General features: G+C 34.8%; 1 protein-coding gene across 3 annotated transcripts; it reads left to right on the top strand.

Moving 5' to 3' along the window:
* The first annotated feature begins 139 nt into the window (after window positions 1-139).
* Window positions 140-25,845, top strand: METTL14 (methyltransferase 14, N6-adenosine-methyltransferase subunit). 3 transcript variants are annotated; one of them, XM_045469061.1, is made up of 11 exons: window positions 140-270; window positions 4,342-4,430; window positions 5,340-5,440; window positions 8,236-8,316; window positions 8,667-8,754; window positions 12,919-13,009; window positions 14,191-14,332; window positions 19,276-19,368; window positions 21,405-21,521; window positions 22,703-22,913; window positions 24,257-25,845. In XM_045469061.1, exons 2-11 carry the CDS (start codon window positions 4,391-4,393, stop codon window positions 24,559-24,561), a joined length of 1,269 nt encoding a protein of 422 aa, XP_045325017.1. In that variant the 5' UTR covers window positions 140-270; window positions 4,342-4,390; the 3' UTR covers window positions 24,562-25,845. The 3 variants fall into 3 exon arrangements, with proteins under 3 accessions (XP_045325017.1, XP_045325028.1, XP_045325009.1); XM_045469053.1 differs by having other exon boundaries at window positions 163-270; window positions 5,353-5,440; XM_045469072.1 differs by lacking the exon at window positions 4,342-4,430 and having other exon boundaries at window positions 153-270; window positions 5,353-5,440.
* The last annotated feature ends 791 nt before the right edge of the window (window positions 25,846-26,636 follow it).

Raw genomic sequence — 26,636 nt, 5'->3', positions numbered from 1 at the left:
GGGCGTCCAGAAAGAGGTGGGACTTCCGGCTAAGTCGAGCCAATCCTGGCCGCGCCGGAAATACCTATTGAGAAAGGGCTAAGGGACATCCTGCTGCTTGAAGGTCCTGGCGAATCTTGTTCCACAGACTCCGGTGAAAAATTGGGAGGGTACTCGTCTGCTAATTGTCAAGTTTTCGGGGCAGTGGGAAACAAGAGTTGGGATATGGACAGCCGCTTGCAGGAGATCCGGGAGCGGCAGAAGTTACGGCGGCAGCTCCTGGCGCAGCAGGTCCGCGGCCCAGGGAGGGATCGCGAATGCGCGTGCGCGGTTCCCGCTTCTCTCCCCTGCCCTCCGCCCCGCTGTCTTTCCCTATCTACTGCAGAACCTGCCTTTCTGGTCTCGCGACCATGATCCTAAGGCCTCCCTACCCTTGTTCTCATCTAACGCAGTACCCCGAATATTCTCCATTTTGTGCAGCGATTGTGGTGTTGCTAAACCGAATGCCACTCTTGGTCTTCAGCAACATTATGGAATCGCCTAGTGTCTGGCGCAGGGCTCAATGATGGGGATACAAAGATTTGGTCTTTGTAAATAAATTACCGTAGTTCACGCAAGGAGTGACTTGTTATCCACTAAGTTTCTTTTCACTGTTTACATCGTATTCTGTGTTTTGCCTTTCTTCTTAGCACCTCGTTGAGATTGTGGCTTCCTTGTGAAATAGATTCATAGTATTTTCTTTGGGATCATGTCTAAAGACTGCATCGGAAGTAGCCTGAACGTAAATTTTAGATTGTGCGTCTTTTGTGTTGCAGTCCACTGTGTATGTGTCTGGTGTATGTGTATGTTTATGTGTATGGTGTCTTCGTCATCACCCACCGTTCATGTATGAATTCGTAACTCCTATCAGTTGTAGCAAATCCTTGAAACAGGTAGCATTATCTTCACTTACCGAATAACGAAAGAGAGGCCAGAGAGGTTAAGTAATTTTTGCTTCATGTCACTTATCGCTAGGCCAGAAAATTGACCCCAGGTTTGTCTCACCAAAGCTTGTTTCACCGCTTCTTGTGTATAAGCTAACACTTGATTAGGAGAGTACACATGCAGAAAATGCAGATGTACACTTCTACTCTAAGAGGTTGTGTTTCCCATTCTGTCATTCATATTAGTAAAAGTGATGGAGGAAATGCTAAGAGGCTGTAATGAGACATCTTAATGTTATTTTTTTTCAGTAATGAGACTTAGTTTTAGTAAATGGAAATCTGAAACCTATACTCTTATGATCCAATGAAAAGGTTTATGGTATAGTGTTTAAAATGTGGGAATTTGGAATCAGATCTGTTCTGTCCCTCTGGCATGATCTAGGACAAATCCGGTATCTTTTCCAGGCCTTCTTTTTCCCAATTTGTTTTAGCATGTTGTCTTCAAAATGTTTAATAGCTTTGTTACCACGGAAAAAGGTATTCTTATTCTTTAGTTTTCAATTCAAACTTCTATTTGAGTCAAAATGCATCCATAAACAATTATTTTTTGAGTGTCTTACTATGTGCCAGGGGATCTAGTAGTCATTGGCAATTCAACTGTGAATAAAAAGTAGTCCCTACCCTAAAAGAGCTTACATAGTGCATAAAATTTAATAATGGGTGCTGTTAATTCTATGTATCCCTTCTATGTATCAAGACTCTGCTAAGCTTTTTATATACATTATCTTCATTCATACAAGTCAGATACTATTTGCATCTTAATAGATGCAGAAAAAAGAGCTCAAAGAATTTAAGTTGCATGACTAAGGGTTGCCTGAATGACGCAGTCAGTAGAGCATGGGACTTTTGATTTTGGGGTTGTAACTTCGAGCCCCATATTGGGTGTGGAGATTACTTAAACAAATATTAAAGAAAAATTAAGTTACATACTAAAGTCCACAAAACTGGTAAGTTTACAGGCTGCAGTTTTAGGCCTTTCTATGCTCTCTCTAGTACACTAGCAGCCTCCTACTCTACTAGTTGGATAGGAACCATTTCACTTAAGTAAAAATGTCCAATATCATTGACAGACTTCCACTTTACCAGCTAATTTCAGCCTTTCTTTCAGTTGCCCTTCTCCATATGAACAATACAGAATGGTTTGTTACTCTCCAGAATGTGATTTGTGCAATAAATACTTTATGATTTTTGTAAAAATTGTCCTCCTAACTTTCTGATTCTGTCCATCCAATATAGCACAGCTCAGGTCAGAACTTTGTAATGAAAGCTATTGTGATCTCTCTCTGGTTTATTAGGCTCTTCCATGGAGCTTATGTTGTCCTTACTGTTAAGTACGTTATTTATGTTACTTGTTACTTGTTAAACATCAGCCATTTATGCCTGCTTTTTACTTAGCTGTACCTTTATTTTAAAAAATCATACAAGGGTGCCTGGGTGGCTCAGTTGGTTGAGCATCAGACTCTTGATTTGGCTGAGGTCATGATCCCAGGGTCATGGGATTGAGGCCTGGGTCAGGCTCTATGCTGAGCGTGGAGCCTGCCTAAGATTCACCCTCTCTCTCTCTTTCTCTCTCTCTCTCCCTCTCCCTCTGCACCCTGAAATTTTTTAAAAAAAATTTTAAATCCTATATGCTTTTAAATGATACCAAATTTTCCTAATTATTCAAATAATATATTTAGTGCTTCCATAATGGAAAATCTATGATTTACCTATTCCAGTCATTCCATGATTTTGGAGGGTGGGCATGAGATAACAATTATATATGAACAGAATTTTGGCTTAAGGCATTTCTATTGTAATACATTGTATTCTAATGTAGACTCTAGTAGGAAATCTAAGTTCATTTAAATATTGAGCATCTGCTATGAGTCAGGCATCATACAAGGTGCTAAACATACAAATACAAAGAAGACAGAGTTCCTCCCTTTAGGGAGCTTACATGTCACTTGGGGAGAAGTAAGTAAAAGTAAAGATAAAATAATTGAAGTATAAATATACTTGGAAGTTGTGATAGACGATGAAACAATATAAATAGGGAATAAACAAAAGTAAAACGTAAAATCATTGAAAGCTGTATTAAGTGCTATGATCTGAATAGGAAATAAGATAAAAAGGAGAAAATGGAAGCAGGCTATTCTATGTACTCTTTAAGGAGCTAACTTGTACTCATCCAAACAGAGAGAGGAGTCAGTCATGGGAAAAAAGTTAACATTTAACTATGGGAAGTAGATGTGTCTTCTAACTAATGAGAATAGGGTTCAGGAAGATTTTATGGAAGAATTAAAATTTCAGCAACAGTTATAATTGGAAGAGATTTAATATTGGAGAAACCTTAGGGAGGTCATGAAGTGGGCAGACTAAAAAGGCAGTGACAATTATTTAAGATCAAGGCTGGGGACTAGAGGCTCAGATATTTTAGTGTATCTTCTTCCCTTTCCTGAGCTAAGAGGCTATTTAGTGCAGATTTCCTCCTGTCCTTCTTGTACTTAAAAGTATTAAATGGTTCCTCATGGCCTGCGAATTGCATTCTGCACTTGTTGGTTTCGTATTTATTTATTTACTTATTTAAGGTTTATTTATGTATTTCGAGAGAGAGAGCACAAGTGGGAGAGGGGCAGAGAGAGAGGGAGAGACAGAATCCCCAAGCAGGCTCTGCACTTTCAGCACAAGCCCAAAGCAGGGCTTGAACCCATGAACTGTGAGATTATGACCTGAGCTCAAGTTGGACACTTAATCAACTGAACCACTCAGGTGCCCCTGTTGGTTTGGCTTTTAAAGTTTTCCATGAACTGATCCTATGTAGCCAGCCTATCTCAACTAGTAATTTGTTGTATTTTGCAAAATTCCCAACTGCTAAACATAATTTTCATACCCATTTTTTAGGTATTAAAATTCAGTATTGTGCCTGTAAATCACTATATAAAGACTTGGCTTGAATAAAACTGGATAGATATTTATTACAGCATGGGATAAATAAGATATAATATGTAAGCTGATGGATGCAAAGTGTTTAACATAGTGCCTACCACCCTATATATACTATATGTTAGTTGCTTTTTTGTTGTTATTGCTCCTACTACCAAATTATGTTTTATTATTTACTTAAAAAGTAGAGGATTGGCTAAAACTGTCTTAAATTTCAAATATAATGAAAGTATAAAATGCTTGCCAACTCTCAGATTTGTTCTTAATTAACATAGTTTTGTTCCAAGGTATTTCCTGTTTTTCCTGCAAGGTAATTAAGCCATTTGCTTGCTGAGGAAGTTAGGGTTTTTGGTTGTTTTTTTTTTAAATACTTGATATATTAAATGTTGCTACAAATGTCTGGAAAGGCAATCCAATGCATTATGATCTAATTTTTCATTTTGCCTTTTCTCAGTTGGGAGCTGAAAGTGCTGACAGCATTGGTGCTGTGTTAAATAGCAAAGATGAGCAGAGAGAAATTGCTGAAACAAGAGAAACTTGCAGGTCAGTTGAATAGTTTTTGTTTGGGTTTTTTTAGTGATGTTACTGTTGTGAAAGGCTTATTGTTTTAATAAACAGATAATCCTAGGTATGAAGGTAAGTAGAGCATAGATTTTCCATTATGGAAGCATTAATGCTTGTTGTGACAAGCATCAAAATAAAGATTTCAGGGGTGCCTGGGTGGCTCAGTCAGTTAAGCTGATTTCAGCTCAGGTCATGCTCTCACGGTTTGTGAGTTCGAGCCCCACGTCAGGCTCTCTGCTGTCAGCACAGAGCCCACTTCAGATCCTCTGTCCCCCTCTCTTGCTCTGCCCCTCACCTGCATGCGTGTGTGCTCTCTCTCTCTCTCTCTCTCTCTCAAAAATAAACATTTAAAAAAATAAAGACTTCAGAAACATGGGTTTTTATTATTCATGAATTAAGAAATACTTATTTTTCTGAATATGTTAAGTTCCCATTCATAAAGTAGTTAGAAAATGGAATGTTAGACTAAGGGTTAGCTTAAAAACCATAAATAAATAATTATATTTATAAGTTTCTTATAAAAGAAAACACACTTTACCCTAAAAATGGTATTCATTTGGTAGTTCACAAAGCACTTCAGAGTTTTTCAGTATTCTAGTTCTTAATTTGAACATCAATTTTGCTTAAGACAAATTATATGATACGTAATATGGAAGTTTATTTTTGCCATACATTCCTTATAAAAGCTTAGTTTCTGATTTGGTTGCTTTCTCATAAAAGTAAAATACAGAATTATCAATCAGGTTGTGTGACTTTTTAAATTTATAAACCAGATGGATAGATTGTATTTAATCAGGAAAAATGTACCTTACTCTGTTTTTATAAACTGTTATTTAACATTAATAGCTGCACTGGTACATCTTTCTATATCTGTGTATGATACATCAGTTTTAATTTTCAGGGCTTCCTATGATACCTCTGCTCCAAATGCAAAACGGAAGTATCAGGATGAAGGGGAGACAGACGAAGACAAGATGGAAGAATATAAGGCAAGTAGAGAACAGGGAAATTTTATGGTCAGGAAAAAATAAGTCCTTACAATAATAGATTGTTATCCAGGAAAACAAATTTGATTAAAAACTTAATTTTAAACTTTCTAAAATAACCGTCAGTATCATATGTATACAGGCATACCCCAGAGATATTGCAGATTTGGTTCCAGACCATCACAATGAAGTGAATATCACAATAAAGCAAGTTAAATGAAATTTTTGATCTCCCAGTGCATATAAAACTTAGATGTATACTATCTTACAGCCTATTAAGTGTGCCATAGCATTATGTCTGGTAAAACAAGGTATACCTTAATTTAAAAATACTTTATTGCTAAAAAATGCTAGCCATCATTTCAGCTTTCAGCAAGTCATAATCTTTTTTTGTTGGTGAAGGTCTTGCCTCAATATTGCTACAGCTTCTACATCAGCACCTGCTGCTTCACCTTACACTTTTATGTTACTGAGACGGCTTCTTTCCTTAAACTTCATGAACCAACCTCTGTTAGCTTCAGACTTTTCTTCTGTAGCTTCCTCTCGTCTCAGCCTTCATAGAATTGATGGGAGCGAGGGCCTTGCTCTGGATTAGGCTTTGGTTTAAGGGAATGTTGTGGCTGATTTGATCTTCTGTCCATATTATTATAGCTTTTTCCGTATCAGCAATACAACTGTTGCCCTTTCTTACCATTTGTGTGTTCACTTTCTTATCATTTGGGTGTTCACTGGAGTAGCACTTTTTAATTTACTTCAAAAACATTTCCTTTGCATTCACAACTTAGCTGTTTAGTGCAAAGGACATAGGTTTTGGTCTTTCTCAGATTCTGCATGCCTTTCCTCATTAAGGAAAATTAAGCTAGTAATTTCTAGCTTTTGACTTAAAATGAGAAATGTGCAATTCTTCCTTTTACTTGAATACTTAAAGGATGTTGGAGGGTTATTAATTGGCCTATTTTCTGTATTGTGTCTCAGGAAATAGGGAAGCCCAAGAAGAGGGATAGAGGGGAACAGCCAGTTGGTGGAGCAATGAAAACACATTTATTAAGTTCACCATCTTGTATGGACTTGGTTCATGGTGCCCCAAAACAATTACAATAGTAACATCAGAGATCACTGATCACAGATAACCATAACAAATATAGTAATGAAGAAGTTAGAAATATTGTCAGAATTACTAAAATAAGATACAGAGACATGAAATGAGCAGATACTGTCAGAAAAGTGGTGCCAATAGACTTGCTCAAGTCTGTTGAGCACAGTTGCCACAAACCTTCAATTTGTAAAAATTGTAATGTCTGAAAAGTACAATAAATTGAAGCACGATAAAATGAGGTATGCCTGTAATCGATTAAATTAAGATCTTTATTTCAGTTTCCTCATTTTAATGTAAGAGGTGACATATAAAGCATAAGGCCTAGTAGCCACTGACAGTAATATTCTTTAGTAAGAGTAAGGAAGTGTGTGTATCAGAAACTTTGGATAATTGGATCAGGTTTCAAGTGGCTAGAATATGGTCTTTTTTGAGAGTTGTGTGATTCCATGTTTATTATATTGGGTAATACAGTTAAAATATTTTGAACATCTCATGCGCTAGACAGCAATGTAGAATTGTCTCTGAAAGAGGCTGAAGGAAAAAACCTAACTTCTAAACCTATAATTGCAATATTTAGTTGAAAAGAAAGTATTATGGGGGCACCTGGGTGGCTCAGTCAGTTGGGGTTCCGGATCTTATTCTCAGCTCAGGTTGTGAGTGCAAGTCCTGTGCTGGGCGTAAAGCCTACTTTAGAAAAAGAAAAGAAAAGGGGCCCCTGGTGGCTCAGTCAGTTAAAGCATCAACTTTGGCTCAGGTCATGATCTCATGGTTCTGTGAACTCAAGCCCTACATCAGGCTCTGTGTTGGCAGTGTGGAGCCTGCTTGGGATTCTGTCTCTCCCTCTCTCTCTCTCTGCATCTCCTGTGCTAGTGCATGTTGCTCTCTTTTTCTGTCTCAAAATAAATAATGTTTTGAAGATATAAAGTATCTTGATATTTTGAAGATATAAAATATAGATATAAAGGTATTTTGAAGATATATAAAATATTTTGAAGATATAAAATAATATTTTGAAGATTTTAAAGAAAAGTATTATGTTTAAAAAGCCTATCTCCATTTTTTAAAGTTGATTGTTGTACAACTATATTTAATAGAGATGGGAATAAATAGTTTCAGTAAATCTCAAGGAATTTCAGTGATATAATTGGCCAATCTCATGAATACAGTTTTGTGCATTGCATTTTGGTATATGTTAATATGCAACTTAAAATTAGTGATTATTTTATTGTGATCATTTTATTTTATTTACTTACTAAATATTGTGATTGTATAAATATGTATATTTTACCATATACAGTTCCTCATATTTTAACATTTTTGATTTATAAAAAGAGTTTCATATGGTTTTTAATAGAAATAAAATTGCCCCATTGGTGGTCATATCTTTCATGATTTGAACTAAATTCTAATGTTAATAGTATGATATATGAGATAATTCTAGACAATTCAGTCAACAAAATTAGTAGTTATATTGATTTATCAATTTATTGATAAGATGAAAATTTTTACTTATTATAAACATAACTAAGTGAATAATGATGAGAATGCAGTCTTCAGTGTTTGACTTTAATGATAATTTGAAAAACTTACTGTATCTCAGGAAAAGAAAATATTTATATTGAGTCTTAATACTCAAGATATCATAAATATATAAAATATTCTTCGTATACATAAAATGTTTACTTAATCTTCCTTTTCCAAGGATGAATTAGAAATGCAGCAGGAAGAAGAGAATTTGCCATATGAAGAAGAGATTTATAAAGATTCTAGTACTTTTCTGAAGGTAAATTTTCAAATCATAGCCTTTCACATTTCATCTCTGCATGAAAAGATTTTAAATGCTTATTTTCAATATTTTTTCAGTTATTGAGGGATCATTATTTTAAAATAAGAATCATTTAAAATTATTCTTGAAATAGTCTGATATTTGGCTTTGGGATGAGATAATGCTGTATTAATGTCTGTAGCTACTGAAGAGTAATGCTGTCAGTTATTGTGTTTTCAAATATTACTAAATTTTTTTAATCTATCAATTTCGATTTTGTATGGTCTCATAATAAAAAATAAAGTACAGAGTTAGTGCATCTGCTATTAGAGTAAATGCTCTTAATTTAATTTTGACTTTTTCTTTAGGGAACGCAGAGTTTAAATCCCCATAATGATTACTGCCAACATTTTGTAGACACCGGACATAGACCTCAGAATTTCATCAGGGATGTAGGTATGTTAGATTTGTTGGGAATATGCTATTGCTAACCCTTGATTACATTCATGTGATTTATCCATTTTGTGTATTATTTCTAACAAAATTATTTTTCCTGGTTTGGCTTCCCATTTCCAATCTCAGTACTTCTAGTATCCCTCCTTTTCCATCTAGCAGTGTTACTCTCTCCCTTCCCTTCCTTCCCTCCTTCCTCCTACCTTCTTTCCTTCTCCAGTTTGGTTCTGTGACTATACTTGCATTTTTATTTTATCTTCGTTTATTCCCTCTTCATTGCTTTTCCTTTCTTTCTGTAGATCTGATTTTCTCATCTATGTTATTTTTTTTTTCTTCTCCCTAAAGAATTTCTTTTAACACTTCTTGCAAGTCAGGTCTGTTGGCAACAAATTCCCTTAATTTTTGTTTTTCCAAGAAAGTCTATTTTTCTTTTGCTTTTGAAGAATAATTTCACAGAGTATAGAATTCTTGGTTGGTGTTTAATTTCTTTCAACACTGTAAATATTTCACTCCAATCTTTTCTTGCTTGCATGTTTCTGAGAAGTTGGATAATTGTTATTTTTGTTCCTCCATAGGTATGGTGTCTTTTTCCTCCGGTTTCTTTGGGATTTTTTCCTTTATATTTGATTTTGTGTAGTTTGAAAATGATATGCCATAGGTTTAGGGGTTTTTTTTGGCATTATCCTGCTTGGTGTTCTCTAAGCTTCTTGAATCTGGTTTGATGACATTAATTTGGGGAAATACTATTATTTCAACTATTTCTTCTGTTCCTTTCTATTTTCTGGTATTTCTGTTATACATCTTATATTTTTGTAGTTGTCCCACAGTCCTTGGATAATCTATTTCGCTTCTTTTTTTTTTTTTTTTTTAGGTTTTGTTCTCTTTGCTTTTCAGTTTTTGAGGTGGCTGTTAAGATATCCTCAAGCCCAGAGATTCTTCCCTCAGCCCCTGTTCAGTCTACTAATAAGCCCGTCAAATGCATTATCCCTGCATTTACAAAAACAGCTTTATTGAGAGAATTCATAGAACTCACCCATTTAAAGGATATAATTCAATTTTTTTTTTTTTTTTAGTAAATCGAGTTTGTGCAATCATTACCACAATCTAATTTTCATCTCTCCTAAAGAAACTCAGTACTCATTAGCAGTCGGTTCCCATTCCCTCCCCTACTACTCCCCCCAGCCTTAAGTAACCATTAATTAACTTTCTGTCTCTATCAATTTGCCTATTCTAAACATTTCATATAAATGGAATTAGACAATATGTGGTATCTTGGGACTGGCTTCTTTCACTTGTCACCTTGTTTCTGGGATCACTGATGTTGTGACATGTGTCCGTACTTCATTTATTTTTACTGCCAGATAATATTCCATTATTATATGTATATACCACATTTTATTCATTAATTTGGATTGTTTGTACTTTTTGGCTGTTATAAACAGTGCTGCATGAGTATTCATGTGAAGTTCTTGTGTGAACATACGCTTTCATTTCTCCTAGGTATATACCTAGGAATGGAATTCTTGGGTCATGTGTTAATTCTGTGTTTAACTTTTGGAGAAACTACACAACTATTTTTCAAAACAGTTTATATTCTTGCCAGTTTCTTCCTGTGCTTGACATTTACTATTATATATCTTTTTGATTATAGCCATCCTAGTGAGTATGAAATGATATTTCATTGTGATTTTGACTTGCATTTTCCTAGCGACTAATGATATTAGGCATCTTGTCACATGCTTGTTGGCTATTTAAATACCTACTTTGGAGAAATATCCAAACCCTTTGCTTATTTTTTTTTTTTAATGTTTATTATTTTTGAGAGAGACAGAGAGCAAGCAGGGAAGGGGCAGAGAGAGAGGGAGAAACAGAATCCGAAGCAGGCTCCAGGCTCTGAGCTCTCAGCGCAGAGCTCGACGCGGGGCTCGAACTCACAGACCGCGAGATCATGACCTGAGCTGTAGTCGGCCGCCCAACCGACTGAGCACCCAGGTGCCCCCCTTTGCTTATATTTTAATTGGTTATTTGTCTTTTTATTTATTACATTATAAGAGTTCCTCATATATTCTCAGTATAACTCTTTTCTCAGACCTATGGTTTGGAAATATTTTCTCCCATTCTGTGTAGTCTTTTCATTTACCTGATGGAATGATTTGCAGCACAAAAAAATTTTTAATTTTGATGTAATCTGATTTTTGTTGCTTATAGGCAGTGTTACTTTTGAAGTAGAAACTGATTTTAGTGTTTTCATGAGTAAAATTTAGATGCAGCATAAAAAGTCATGATAATGCTGAGTGAAATAAGCCAGTCACAGAACAAATATGCAAGTACTTACAGAGGTACCTAAAATAGTATATGTAATATGATAAATACCTACACTTTCATGAGATACCTACATAGTCAGATTTCTAGAAGCAGAAAATAGAACAGTGGTTTTCAGAGACTGGAGGAAGGGGAAAATAGGGAGTTGTTAATTGGTGTAAAGTTTCGGTTATACAAGACGAATTAGTTCTAGAGACTTGCTGTATAGCATAGTGCTTATAGTCAACAATGTTATTGACTCTAGTCAATAAAATTTTTAAAATTTGTTAAGGGTAGATCTCATCTTAAGTATTCTTACTACACGCGCACGCACATGCACACCCTCACACACACACACACACGCATACACACACCAAGAGGAATACAAGAAAACTTTTAGAGATGATGGATAGGTCTGTTACACCTATGAACGTGATAATTCATAGGTGAATGCATATATCTAAATTCATCACATTGTGTACATTAAATATGTTTGGTTTTTATATATCAATTATACTTTAGGAAAGCTGTTTTTTAAAGACACCTGACTCTACTGTGATTAAAACCTGACTATAATAACATCTTCAAACTTGCTTTATTTGAAATTTGTTTTATAACCACTGATTGAGGAGGCTTTACAAAATCTTTCATTTTTACTCTTTGATGTTAAAGTTATTAATATCTGTACTTTTGGTTTTTAAATTAAGTTGCTTATATGATTTATACTATTAGGAATATGTTTCATGTGGGGGGGAAAAGAAAACCAAATAAGAGCTTTTAGGAATCCTTGATATTCGAGTGCACTTATCCCTACAGTTTTTTAAACAGGCAATATGCTGTTTTACCTAAAATCTTTTCTGAGCTCAAAGATCTAAAATATTTTTGAGGATATGGGAACAGAGACTCTCCTGTTTTTAAGTACTCTTTGCCGTACTTATACATGTTTTTTTTAAGATCTTAAGCCTGAAAATACATGTGAAGATTTGGTTTATAATATGGAGATGTGAAATCTTTACAGTTATAAATATTCATAGAGAAAACAAGTTGTCTTGGAGGTGAGAGCTGATCGACTACTAGGGACTCATTATCTTCTTTACTAGATTTGTTCCAGGATTGTGTCCATGAGCCATAGCCAACTAATTTAAGATCATCAGCAGGGTTTCTCTTACCTGTAACTATTCTTTGTTTCTCCTTGTATGTAATCACAAAAAAGAGAAGAAATATTGTCTATGCTTTTAATAACTATTTAAGAAGCTAACTACCAACCTCAATAATCACTAGATTTTTAAGGGAAAAGAATTCTTCTAGCTAAAAAAAAAGGGGGGAAAACTTGATAGAAGGCAGTGTTTTTTCTTTTCCGTAGAACAGAATGGTGAAACTTAATGCTATGTATGAGCAGATTTAACTTAAATATGAGAAATTAAATGGTGTATTGATTTGAACTGGGCTTTAGAACATCTGGACCTTTGCCTGCATATGGGATTAGGGACATTAGATATGAACTGTTTTAAAAATACTCAAAATAGGGGTGCCTGGTTGGCTCAGATTATGATCTCACTGTTCATGAGGTTGAGCCCACATCAATTAGCTGCTGTCAGCGCAGGATCTGCTTCGGATCCTCTGACCCCCTCTGTCTTTCTGCCCCTCCCCCTCCCCCACTTGTGCTCCCTCTCTCAAAAAATCAACAAACATTTTTAAAAAATCAGTGCAAGAAAATACTTAAAATTAATTTTTTTTAAAAGGACAGGAGACTAAAGTGGTCGTTGTCTATTGTTTTGTTTCTTGAGAGGGCCCGTAACCCTTTGAATTCACTGATACTAACTTAAAGAGTATTAAAATTTAGAATTTACTACTTTTTCTCCTCAGGTTTGGCTGACAGATTTGAAGAATACCCTAAACTGAGGGAGCTCATCAGGCTCAAGGATGAGTTAATAGCTAAATCTAACACTCCTCCTATGTAAGTGTGTTTTCTCAATTGTTTTTTATTCCCAACTCAGCCTTAAAATAGCAGTCTTTTTATCCTGTAACCTTTCTATTTGAAAAAAGTTCAGCACCTACATAGGGTTAACACACTGTGGTTTTCAGTTTGGTAAAATAGATGTGTTTGAAACTCCAGTGCTGAGTACACCAGTAGGTTCTCATTTCTTTTTTTTTTTTTCAGTTAATTTCCTGAAAATGTCTTTAAATGTTTTCTTAGAAAAATCATTCGTGTTTGTTGTATTCTTGAGTTTCCTAAAATGTTTTCAAGTGATTTTTTCTCTCAAAAAGTAATTTATTTGTTGAAGGAAGTTTAGAAAACTTAGATGAAGGAAAAGAATAAAAATTAATTATAACTCAGCATTCAGGGATACTATTCATAGCATTTTGGAATATGAAAATTCATGTTAACCTTTGCTAACCAGAACGTTTTTCTCAGAAATGTATAAAAAGTCTTTGAAATTAGAGAATCTGCCTATTTCACATTTAGCTTACTTCGAACAGTTTGCTAAAATGTGTACTGTTAGTGATGAAGAGCCGCAAAGAAGTCTGTGTGAAGAAAAATATTAGCAGACTCTAATATCTAATTTAAAAATAGTCTTACATTTAAAGTAGTTTATATTTAAATTACTTTCATACTATGTGGAAATAACTTTTCAGTAATGACTAGTTGTAACATACTAGTTAGCCATAAAAGACTATTAATAGAGAAATAATTTTACTAATAAACAATAAAAGAAAATTACATCCATCTCTAGAAACAGTGTTTCTAAATTTTAAAGCTTACAAATAGTTTTTCTAACTTAATTAAGAAAGAAATAATGTGATATTCCTTAGAGAATTCAGATGATGATGGAATGGGGCTCAGAGACTTACATAGTAGTATGAGTTTTCACTGTAAAAATGAGAGAAGTACATTCTGGATATACATGGGGGAATATGCTATTGGCTTGTAGTGTGATTATATCCATCTTCTAGGGAAGAGTGTTGGTAGATGGTTTACTATCTATACTGAAGATAGTCCTGCATAAAAAGGTATTCAGTAACTAGTTTATGATTACTTTGTAAATAGTGTTTAGTAATATTTACGAAATTCCTTTCTTTATTATCTGTAAGGTATTTGAAAAACTCTTAGTCACTTTTTATGCCTTAATCAAATAGGTACTTACAAGCAGATATAGAAGCCTTTGACATCAGAGAACTGACACCTAAATTTGATGTGATTCTTCTGGAACCCCCTTTAGAAGAATATTACAGAGAAACTGGCATCACTGCTAATGAAAAATGCTGGACTTGGGATGATGTATGATGAAACTTTCTACATTGTAATTATTTATTTTTCAAATGAATATATATTATTTGGTGAGAAGATTATAAATATTCTTACATTTTTAGGAATCATAATTGCAGATTTATAGCATATAATGTGACAGAAGATCCAGGGTACATTAACAAATACTATAATATCTTTGGTCTGATTCTTCTTTTTGGGGCTGAAGTTGAGCAGGCAGTGAGTTAGTAGTCTGTAGAAGACTCACAATTCCAGTCTTAGAGTCCTAGCTAGAAAAGTCTAAAAACTAAATGATTGATAACTCTTTCTGCATTTGCCAAGTTTTAGTAAACATTAGAGTATAATACAGAGATAGATATAAAACGATTTCTACTTTTCAAGGAACTTATAATGGATAAAAAAGATATGTAATTTCAGTATAATTGTGATAAAGCTACATTTTCCTAAATAAAATTAAGCAAGCTGATAACTACAGTTAGTTACGTAAAGTCATCTGTTTTTACTGATCAGTAACAAAAATAACAAATATTTGTTGAGTACCACTCTGTACTAGGCAATGTGGTAGGTATTGGAGATTCGAAGATGAATAAGACTTGGTACTTGGACTAAAGGAGCACATAGTTAAATGGGATAAATATTGATCTAAACAGATAATTGCATTATTATTTTGTTCGATAACAGAGGATTGTATAAGATGATCTGAGACAAACTGACCAAGCCTTGGAGGATGGGTCACATGAACAAAGAGGAAGTGACATGTTAACAATATAAATAGACTAGTTGGAATTGGCCAGATGAAGAAAGGGATGGGCTAGTGATTCCAAGTGAAAGGAACAACAAGAGCAGAAGGGATGGTGGGAAAGAATATCTGGTTTGTAGGTTGATGTTGTTAGAACACAAGTTGGAACTCTTCTTGAGATGATGTCTTCTTAGAAGTTTAGACTTTTTTCCTGAAGACATTAAGTTGTCTTTGAAGGGCTTTAAACAGCTTAAAGTGTCATATTAGTGTGTGGAGAATGGACTAGAGGAAAAGTCTGAAAAAGAGAGAGCAGTTAAAAGACTGTTGCAGTAGCCCAGTTAGGAGATGAAGGGACCTTGAATTAGAGTGATGGTAGTAAGAATAGAAAGGTGATAAATTTAGTAATGTTTTGTAGATACTTGGGTGAGATCTAGTGATTGGACTGAGGGGGAGAGTTAAGGATGATGCAGAGGTTTGAATCTTGGGATAAGTGAGTTGAGTTTTCACCAGCTGAGAAAGAGTAGATTTAAGAGTTGGATTAGAGGGGCACCTTGTGGCTCAGTCTGTTAAGCATCTGATTCTGGACTTGAGCTCAGGTCACAGTTTGTGAGTTCAAGTCCCGCATGGGGCTCTGTGCTGACATTGTGGAACCTGCTTGGGATTCTCTCTCTCTGTCCCTCCCTGCTTATGTTCTCTCTCTCTCTCAAAATAAATAACATTTTAAAAAGCTGGATTAAAGGGATTAGATCATATTGAATATGTTGATTTTGACGTGTATGTGAGACATCCGTGTGGAGTCATGATAGGAATATGTAATTCAAAGGACAGACAGATCTGGTCTCAAAATACAGATTTAGAAGATAAGCACATAAAACCCATGAGAATGGATGAATTTGTCCAGAGATAGTGTCTCAATTAAGATAAAATGTGGATTAACAGTAAAGCCTCAGGAAACTTTTACATTTAAGAGGCACATGTAAAAGAAGATCAAAAGAATGGGTCAGAAATGAATAAGGAGAACCAAGAATATGAATGTCCTAGGGGCCAAGGGAATAGGGAATTTCAAGGAGAGAGTAGGCAAGAGTGTTAAGCACAGAAGGGAAGTAGGGAAAGGAAAGGACTGACACTGTAAAGCTGCTGTTTCATAGGAAACCATGCTGAATCCTTGCATGTCCTCTTCTGAGTTAATGATAGTTACTATTATTAATATTATTTAATCTTCAAGATACACCTCCAGTTTTTCCTCCTGGAAGCTTTTCCTTTTATCTTTCTTTGATCCCACTCACATTTTTATTTGTATTTTTATGGCTCTTACCACTTTGAAAAAATCTCATCCTCTGATGATGAATGTAATTTGTGCTTATTGTTGAAATTCAGAAAGTTATACAGTATATTATATTCCCAAGACTTAAGGTAAAAGACATACTGCTTTTGATGCTTATTGCTGAGAAGTTTTCCAGATAGGTTGCACAAATTTACATTCCTTCCAGCAGTGTTTAAGAAATACCTATTTAACCATTTCCTCATCAAAATTGATTAATACATAAAAACAATCTTTGTGAGTTTAGTCAGAAAAAAAAAAATTGAAAAAAATAAATCTTTATGTCTTTGATTAGTATAGTTGATCCTTGAACAAAGTGGGTTTGAACTGCATGATTCCATTTTTGTGTGGATTATTTACGGTGGTGTAAATGTATTTTCCTTATGATTTTCTAAGTTACATTTTATTTTTTCTAGCTTACTTTAAGTATAGAGTATACAATACATATAACATACAAAATATGTGTTAATTGACTCTTTATGTCATCAGTAAGGCTTCCAGTCAACAGTAGGTTATTAGTCGTTAAGTTTTGGGGAGTCAGAAGTTACCCTTGCATTTTCTATGGGCGGTAGGGGTTGGTGCGACCAGCCCTTATGTTATTCAGGGGTCAGCTGTAATTAGGTTGAACTTTTTTCTCTGGCCAGTCTCTGAGGTTTGGTCACTGAAGGCACAGGAGCTTCACTTACATGTGACAGAACAGACCAATAGGATTTCTGAAATAAAGGAATTCCATTTTATATGCATATTCTTGATTTCAGTCTAATTTCACTGAACAACTCGGGCTAGCATATTGAAAAGTATTGTCTGGCCCTAGGCCCTAAGTTTTTAACTTTTATATGATAATATCCTAAAGAAAGTACCAATAGTTAAAATAATAAATAGAATATAAATAAAGAGTATGAATAAGAAAAGTGTTTGGATTTCACAAGGTATTCTCTTTCACATTAGAGAGTCAGTAGTGATCAATGGATTTTGGTAAAGGATATTAAAATACCAGCTTTTTAAAATACCAGCACTTAGCATTTAGAACTGCAGTGTTGAGAGAGTAATTTGCTTGATGCTCTTCACTGTTGTGTGTCATCACTTATTTTAGCTCTTTCATGTATAAATATGTAGGAATATGTGTATGTGTGTATTACATATTTACTTATTCATATTCCTATGAGAATATTAGATGAGAGATTTCAAGATTTTAAAAGAAGTATAAAACTCAGTAGGTTAATACATATTGTAACTTACTTCCATTATTATTGCCAAATAATGTTTTTCTATTTACATTAAGTTAGAGATGATATGGTTATAACTCAAATGGATGTTACTAAAGTTAAAATTTTTTAAATAAATGAAATATAAATATCTGCTTGAACCATGGTCTGTCTCTGAAATGTGGCAGAAAGCTAGAAGAAAAAGAATGTCATAAAATGATTGGTTTTATAGTCTTTTATATGAGTATGTATTATCCCAAAATTTACAGAATTATTGAGGAACTTTTTTTTAATGTGAATACTCAGCACATACAAGGCAAACAAAATTATAGACTGTAATTTTTTTCTTAGTTTTTTATTTAAATTCCCGTTAGTTAACATACAGTGTAATATTAGTTTCAGGAGTAGAATTTAGTGATTCATCACTCATATACAACACCCAGTGAGTGTCACAAGTGCCCTCCTTACTGCCCATTTCCTATTTAGCCCATCCCACCACCCACCCCTCCTCCAGCAACCCTCAGTTTGTTCTCTGAGGTTGAGTCTGTTTTATGGTTTGCTTGTCTCCTTTTTCCCCCTATGTTCATCTGTTTTGCTTCTTAAATTCCACACGAGTGAAATCATATGGTATTTGTCTTTCACTATTTCACTTAGCATAATATACTCTAGCTCCATCCACATCGTTGCAAATGGCAAAATTTCATTCTTTTTGATTGCTGGGTAATATTCCATTCTGAATATATATCCCATCTTCTTTATCCATTCATCAGTTTATGGACATTTGGGCTCTTTTCATAGTTTGGTTGTTGTCAATAATGCTGCTATAAACATTGGGGTGCATGTATCCCTTTAAATCAGTATTTTTGTATCTTTTAGGTAAATACATAGTAGTGTAATTGCTGGATCCTAGGGTAGTTCTATTTTTAACGTTTTGAGGAACCTCCATACTGTTTTCCAGAGTGGCTGCACCAGTTTACATTCCCACCAACAGTGTAGGAGGGTTCCCCTTTCTCTGCCTTCTTGCCAACACCTGTTGTTTCCTGTGTTGTTAATTTTAGCCATTCTGACACGTGTGATGTGATATCTCATTGTAGTTTTGATTTGTATTTCCCTGATGATGAGTGATGTTGAGCATCTTTTCATGTGTCTGTTAGTGATCTGTAGATCTTCTTTGGAAAAATTGGGCTGTATTTTTTTTGGCATTTTAGAACTAAAATGGTCATTATAATAAAATGTGCATATTGATTTATTTTTATCTAGAATTTCTGTAGATGCTGGAAACTAAATATTCCCCAAACATTTACTATATTTCATTTTAATTTTGCCCCTAACTTTGGGATAATTTAACCTAACCTCTTTTTTTCAGTTTATTTTTCTGTGAATCATAAAGTATTGCACTCAAATTACATCTTACAAAAGTCCGTAATTCTATAAATATGGTTCCCTGTAACCTCTTTCTGTATAAAGTCAAGTGTATGTATATGTGTGTGCATGTGTGTGTGTTTTCTTAATATAGAATAAGAAAACAGTAGAATAAGTTCTAAGGATAAAATTTATTTTCTAATGAAAATTAGTACATCTAAAAATAGATCTACTGAAAGTCTTGATAAATCTCAGGGGTTATTCTTTTGGATTTAGAATGACTGGGAAACAAAATACTTTTATGCAATATTGTTTTGGTTTCCTACAGATTATGAAGTTAGAAATTGATGAGATTGCAGCTCCACGATCATTTATTTTTCTCTGGTGTGGTTCTGGGGAGGGATTGGACCTTGGAAGAGTGGTAAGATCATTTTTTTAAAGTGGATTTTTAGTCATAGGAAAAAATGTAAAAAGTTTGAAGATAGATGTTATTTTGTCCTTTGTTTCTTGAATAGTTGCTAAAATACTCAGAAGGAAAAAAATGTGATTAGAAAAGAATGTACAAAAGGCAGTAGTACCCTTTGGTTAGCTAGCATTAGGGTTCAAGAAGTCAAAATATGATTTATTACAACTTCAAGAGAACGGTTTAGGCATTTGATACTGCAACTCAAAAACAAGCTGCTTAGTGTCATTTACTGCTCATTATGAATAGCTAAAAAGTATTCTGAATAACATTAACTCCTGAATTCCAAATAGAAGCCAAATCAAATTGGAAAAATAACAGAGCATCCGGAACACATAGTTTGAATAATTGAGTAAGGGTGACAAGGAAGTTACATAACACCTCTTTTTTAAGCGCCTTATGTTTACTTTATTTCAGAACTCTTTTTTTTTATTGCAATATTTTGAATTTCTAAATGGAAACAAAATAGCATATGCTTTTTTACCTAAGAATAATGGGAGCATTGTGGCTAAGTATTAGAAGGCTTCATTCAGTTTTGGTCTCAGTTCTGCTGTCCAGCAGTAAAACTTTGGGTAAAGAGATATTTACACTTGTGGGTTTCAGTTTCCTCACTTGTTAATAGATGATACCTTCCATTTTTAGGACGTATTACTTGTTATACAGCAGACAATCTCATTTAATCTTGGCAGTTTTAGGAAGTGTCCATTTGACAGGTGAAGAATTTAAGTAGGATTATATTGAGATAAATTTGTTCTAAAATCCTGAAGTTTTACAGTTACTTTGTTATTTATAAAATAGCAAGTTTGAGACTATTGAAAAATATTATTGCTTGTGTCGTTTATTAACTCCCAAGGTAAGACTATAACTATTCTGATTGGGAATAGTTACTTTTTGTTGACGCCTTTCCAAGATGTTCTGGAAAAGCTAAGAAAATAGAAACATACTATATGTTTTTACAGATATGTTGGTATTTACCCTTTGTAGCTCTAATGCCTGGCTTGGGGCTTGCCTTCTGCCTCCCAAATTAGTTTGAAAATGATTAGGAGGTTTTATCGTTTTATTTATGCAGCAGTCTGTCATATTGGTAAAAGCAGATTTGGGCCAAAAACGATTACAAAAATAATTCAGCATAAGAAATCCTGATGAGCTTTTGTTAATTGATTAGGGCACGAAGATATAGACCCTTGTGATGTATAAGGAATTTCCAGTGCAAAACAGATAATTGTCAACAGGAACAGATACTGATCTTGATTTTTAGATTTTAAAATAAAAATCCAGGTTTTCATTTTGAGGTGTTTCTCATGATAAGAGTTTACACAATAAGAGCATTCCTGACATGAACAATACCAACATTATCGTCCTGCACTATTTGCTTATTTCCCCCTACTTTACTCTTAAATCAATGAGGGGGTAAGGACATGTCTTGTTTTTATTCCCACCAGCTAGTCAGCACCTATATATGGTATTAGCAAGTAATAAGGTACGTAATTTTAAGTATTTGAGTTTTTTGAAGTTGTATTAAGTATGTAAAAATAACATAAGACTCATTTGAAAACAAGCTATCAATTAGAATATGTTCAATAGTTTTTAGCTTTGTCAGGATAGGAAATTGAGGTGCTAGGAATCAAATCATGTTGAATTATTTTATGATTAAAGAGGGACTGAATGTTTTATGATTTAAAACCCATTTTCTGTTGATGACAATGGAAGGTAGTATTAAAGGATTGGAGTACTATGTAGTCCTTTCTATGTTTTGATACTTAACTATATAGATTATATTAATATCTGAAAGGTATTTATGCTTTCTATATAATGGCCATATATTTAAAGACTTTAGTATTTCCTTTTTTCTATTTCTGCACTAAAAATTACTATAACATCTTGGATTTAGTGTCTCAAACCTCTAGGGCGTTTTTTTAATACTGGTTGGTTATTTTAAGTACTGTTTATTTCTTTTAGTTAAGGATTTCTTTTTTTAATTCTTTCATTTCTAGTGTTTACGCAAATGGGGTTACAGAAGATGTGAAGATATTTGTTGGATTAAAACCAATAAAAACAATCCTGGAAAGACTAAGACTTTAGATCCAAAGGCTGTCTTCCAGAGAACAAAGGTATTGCCTTTACTGTTTTGTTTTCTTTATTTTCATTATTTTTCCTCAAGCTTTTCCAAATGACTGTATACTGTTTAATTTTGGTAGAAAGATTATTTTCTTAGATTTGCACAAATGGCATTGAACAGTATAGAATTACATCAAGTTTAATTTTTAAATTCACTATGTTTTGTTTACTGTGTTTTATTCACTATGTTAAATTCAGCCTTCACTGTGCGGGAGAAGGTAGTATATATTTTTGTATGTCCTAAACTGCTGTTAATTCTAAATCACTTTATGTATGGGCTTTTGGTACCTCTGAGCCCCACCAGACTTTTTCCCTTTCGCTGAGCCCACAAAAAAGAGGCAGTAGCAAGACTCATAGCTGGCTGCCTTGGAAGCATATTTTTCTCCTTCCCTTTTTCCTATATAAGAACCCTGAGAACCTACACAAGAACCCTTGAGAACCTCTGCTCTATACAACTTCCCTGTTACTATCAGGCTTTAAAAGTTTGTCCCAGTCTTTCACTCTTTAGGGAGCCATTTGTGGGAGTCTTTCATATTAAGTCTTTCTTAAACTGGAAAATTCAAAATTCTTTTGAAAATTCTTTGAAGGGAGCCTAAGCTACTCTTGCCATGGTTCATGGAGTCAAGTGAGAGATTAATTTAACCCATACTCCTGCCAGTCAGATTAAATAGAGAAGGTCAAAAAACAAATGAAAAAAAAAAAAACAAAAAAACTGTTTAATTACTCAACATAAGAAAATGTGAAAATCAGAAGTCTGTATCCATGTTAAAAGGCTCTTCTCCATATAAAAAGGCATCTTGTATATAGTTTTGATCTTGGATTATTTGAGGCCCAGTATAACATCCTTTTAAGATTCCAAGGTCAAGTGCCATGTTTCCATAACTGGTAGAAACAAGTTATTATCTAGTATTGCAGAAAGAAAGACTCCATGGTCATTGATGCAATTCTAAAATGTGATGGCCCCAAGTTTAACACTGTTGTCTCTAGCTTCCCTGGCAATCTTCCCACATCCAGAGATCCAGGCTTTCCTATAGTGTTTTTGTCCATAGAACTATATCCCAAAGATTTGAAGAAATGAAGTCTGTTTTAGAATTGGGGACATCAGGAATGTAAAATGTTATGAAATATGACTGTTGATGAAGAGATTAATTGGCCTGCTCTTATTGTTTTTTAGGAACACTGCCTTATGGGGATCAAAGGAACTGTTAAGCGTAGCACAGATGGGGACTTCATCCATGCTAATGTTGACATTGACTTGATTATCACAGAAGAACCTGAAATTGGCAATATAGAAAAGCCTGTAGAAATTTTTCATATTATTGAACATTTTTGTCTTGGTAGAAGACGCCTTCATCTATTTGGAAGAGATAGTACAATTCGACCAGGTAGGACCTCAGAAAAACTCAAAAAAATCTTTTTGGTCCCTTGGGATATAGGTGTCAAGAAATGGTACAGAGTGCTCTGTAATATAAAATTCTTACGATGTATTTGATTCCTCTTGCTGTACTTCACATATGCCGAGTTCGTTCTTGTCTCTTCATGGTCCTCTCCTCTCAAATACCTGACAGACCTTTTCTCACACCTCTATCTAAACTGGCCACCTTCCTGCTTCATTCCCCTCCTTCCACTCCTGTCTTTCCCCTTACTCTGTTTTCTTTTTCTTCATAGCACTTACCATTAGATGAATTACACATTCATTGGGCTTATGTTTATAATCAGTTTCTCCAACATGCAGTCTCATAGAAGGCAAAGATTGTCTTCCTCACTTCTTTATACCCAACATTCAGATTATTCAGTAAATAATATGATGAAGAAATGCATAAATGAATGAATCATCCTGAAGAAAATAACCATATATTTGTGAAATACAGACCTTTGTTTTATTAGTAACTAAAATACCTGGCTTCTTTGCTTACATGTATAGTGGTGGTGTCTTTTCAAAATTTTAACTTTTAATAGTGTTTTTTTAATATTTATTTATTATTGAGAGACAGAGAAACACAGAGCATGAACAGGGGAGGGGTAGAGAGAGGGGGAGACATAGAATCCGAAGCAGGCTCCAGGCTCTGAGCTGTCAGCACAGAGCCCGACGCGGGGCTCGAACTCACAGACTACGAGATCATGACCTGAGCCGAAGTTGGTCGCCTAGCCAACTGAGCCACCCAGGCGCCCCCAAAATTTTAACTTTTTGTGAAATCAGTGTAATGTGAATTTACTATTTTGAAAAAAAGAGAAAGACTTATGTTTGAGGGTGGAGGTAGAGATGGAAAAATGGGAATGAATAGGAGCAGCATGGAGGTTAGTGGTTGAATTTCTAGCACCTATCATCTGGGGTAATATTGTTGAGAGTAGAGGCAAAAGTTGGCTCCAGGATTTTAACCAGAAAACAATGGTATCATTTCCCCAATTAGGAAGGTGAATAAAGTTTATTACATTTTCACTGAGCCCAAACTCAGTGTAGTGTGTAATTTTTTTCTAAGTGCTACTCTCACAGAATGTGAAACAAGGATGGAGATGAGGAAGATAAGTTATAGTCATGCAGGTGAAATAAAAGATATATACCTATGAAGTCTGTATGACCATTATTAAATACCATGTTTTCTATAAAAAGATGAATAGGTGATAGGGGCATCTTTAAAAATGCATTAGAGATTTGAAATAGCTCCTAAGGGACCAGTAAGAAAGAACTGGAAACAAAAAAGATAATCTTTCTTTCCCCCTATTTCAGGCTGGCTTACAGTTGGACCGACTCTTACAAATAGCAACTATAATGCAGAAACATATGCATCCTACTTTAGTGCTCCTAATTCCTACTTGACTGGATGTACAGAAGAAATTGAGAGACTTCGACCAAAATCACCTCCTCCCAAGTCTAAATCTGATCGGGGAGGTGGAGCTCCCAGGGGTGGAGGAAGGGGTGGAACTTCTGCTGGCCGTGGTCGAGAAAGAAACCGATCTAACTTCCGAGGAGAAAGAGGTGGCTTTCGCGGGGGCCGCGGAGGAGCACACAGAGGTGGCTTTCCACCTCGGTAACTTTGTTAAGACACTGGTCTATTAATGCCCCTCCACCTTCTTTACTGTAGTTTGAGTTCTCATTGGGAGACTTAGTGTAGTACTCACTTCCACCTGGCACTCTGCTATAGTTTCTCTAAGCTGCAGGAACACCTTAGCCAATCTCCCGTGCAGTTGTCACACACACTGTTGTGTGTCACACACACTGTTGTCCAGGATCAACATCATCCTGCCTTTGGTCGTGTGCATGTAACTGAACAATGCAACAAATACCTTCCTTTCAGAGACCAGTTTATTCTGATAGATTCCAAGTAATTACAAAAGCTTTTGCTTCTTAGAAGTAGTTTAAGTGAACAGTGAAAAAGAGCCATCTGTAGTATCACACCAGTGCCAAGACAGATGATAGTAGCCATCCTGCCACTGCTGTCACAGCAAATGGAAAGCTCTTTGGGAGCTTTGATGGAATGGATTTGGGACAGATGGTTAACTTCTGTCAGGGTTTGAACATTTTCTTGATGAAACAATAAAAAGAAACTTTTTTTTTCTTTTTTAAGAGTCTTGAACTCATACGATTTGACTGCTACTCAGACATTGAGAGACTCTGAACAAAATCACCTCCTCCCAAATCTAAATCTGCTGGAGGAGGTTGGTGTGCCCAGCGGTGGGCAGAGGGAAAGGTAGAATTGAGTAGGCAGACAAAAAAAAGAGAAAAAGCTCATTATAATTTCAGTTGCATTGCTACAGATGGCTGTTAATCACACTTCTTAAGAAGCAAAGAAGGACAAATCTCCAGGTGTTAGAACTTTGGTGTAGACTTGAACTTGGATTGACCTTGAAAGCAGCTTCATATCCCTTAGCAGAATAAAGAAAATGGAGGCAACAACAGAGAGACCTGGTTATCAGGTGTTTTGGGGAATAAAGTAATTGGTGATGAGGAAATAACATCTTTAAAATTGTTATGGAGAAAACTTAATATAAAAACTAATTACAGAAAACCCTTAAGACACCTTAGAAAATGGAACTGTAGTTGCCTTTTGTTAAAACCATATGGTGTGTTGTTTTTAAGAGACTGGTTTTGCAGATCAGTTGGTTGTATACAACTATGCTGTCATTTCTCTTTCTGTACTGTAACTCATGTTTTAAATGAATTTGATGAATGAAATAATACCATTCATTATTCTTGAAAAATATATTTTTTATTCTGTGTATAATTTTTCTAATGAAACTTTAAACCTTTGAAATGTGGTAGTATGTTTTCTGTAAGTGGAATTGCCTTTGTTACCAAATGAATAAGGACTGACCTAAGATCAGACTTTTGTTTTGGTCTGTGATGCATTTTAGTAGCCATTCTGAGCTTTTCATTGGCTCAGATTGTATGTAAAATAAGGTTATATTACACACACTAAAGACTCAGTTTGAAGATAAGGACTGAAAATAGATACAGGGTTGAGATCCTAAAAAGCCTGCTGAATTTAACTTGTTCAACCTGTTAGTACTTTCTAGTACAACTATTGCATTTGACTAATGCCTTTCTTGATTTAGATATGATGATATGAATCACAGTTGGTTAGGCTTTTTACTGAAATGATAGTTAATTTTCAACTTATAAAGTATCTATAGAGAACTGTATTTGTCAAAGTTGATGTGAGAATAAAGAAGATAGATGTTCTAATTGCCCAGTTTGGGTCTTTAGAAATACTAGTTAGGAGGTGACCCTGTCCTGTAAATGAGACTCCCTAGTGTGATCCACACCCCAGGCCTAGCCAAGGGAAGGCAACATTCTTAGTGCTTATATGGCATGTTACCTGTGAGATGTGTATCACAAAGTCATCTTAGAGTTAGGAATGGCTACTTTGTAGGTTGCAAGTTAAAGAGAACCACTTCCTACCTATTTAGAGCAAATAAGAAAGGAGTAGGTGACGGGAAAAAATGCAAGGCCTAGAATTATCTCTTTGACAATGTATTGTGGAATTTTTATAGCATAAGATGGTTTTGACTCACTAGTTTTGCTACCCTTCACTTTCAATAAAGGTTAGGGTATCATTTTTATCATAGAATCTTTATTCATTGAGGAAAAGTTTCCAATGAAAACTCAT

The sequence above is a fragment of the Leopardus geoffroyi genome, chromosome B1, assembly GCF_018350155.1.
Source record: "Leopardus geoffroyi isolate Oge1 chromosome B1, O.geoffroyi_Oge1_pat1.0, whole genome shotgun sequence".
Taxonomy (NCBI): domain Eukaryota; kingdom Metazoa; phylum Chordata; class Mammalia; order Carnivora; family Felidae; genus Leopardus; species Leopardus geoffroyi.
Note: the sequence above shows the minus strand (reverse complement) of the source record. Positions and strands in the feature narration are given on the sequence as shown.

What these genes read in the sequence shown, in the direction of transcription:
- METTL14 (XM_045469053.1), top strand. Translation starts at nt 205, where the DNA reads ATGGACAGCCGCTTGCAGGAGATCCGGGAGCGGCAGAAGTTACGGCGG. An exon ending in GAAACAAGAGAAACTTGCAG is followed by an intron (nt 4,431 to 5,352) that starts GTCAGTTGAATA and finishes TTTAATTTTCAG; the next exon opens with GGCTTCCTATGATACCTCTG. An exon ending in AGATAGTACAATTCGACCAG is followed by an intron (nt 22,914 to 24,256) that starts GTAGGACCTCAG and finishes CCCCTATTTCAG; the next exon opens with GCTGGCTTACAGTTGGACCG.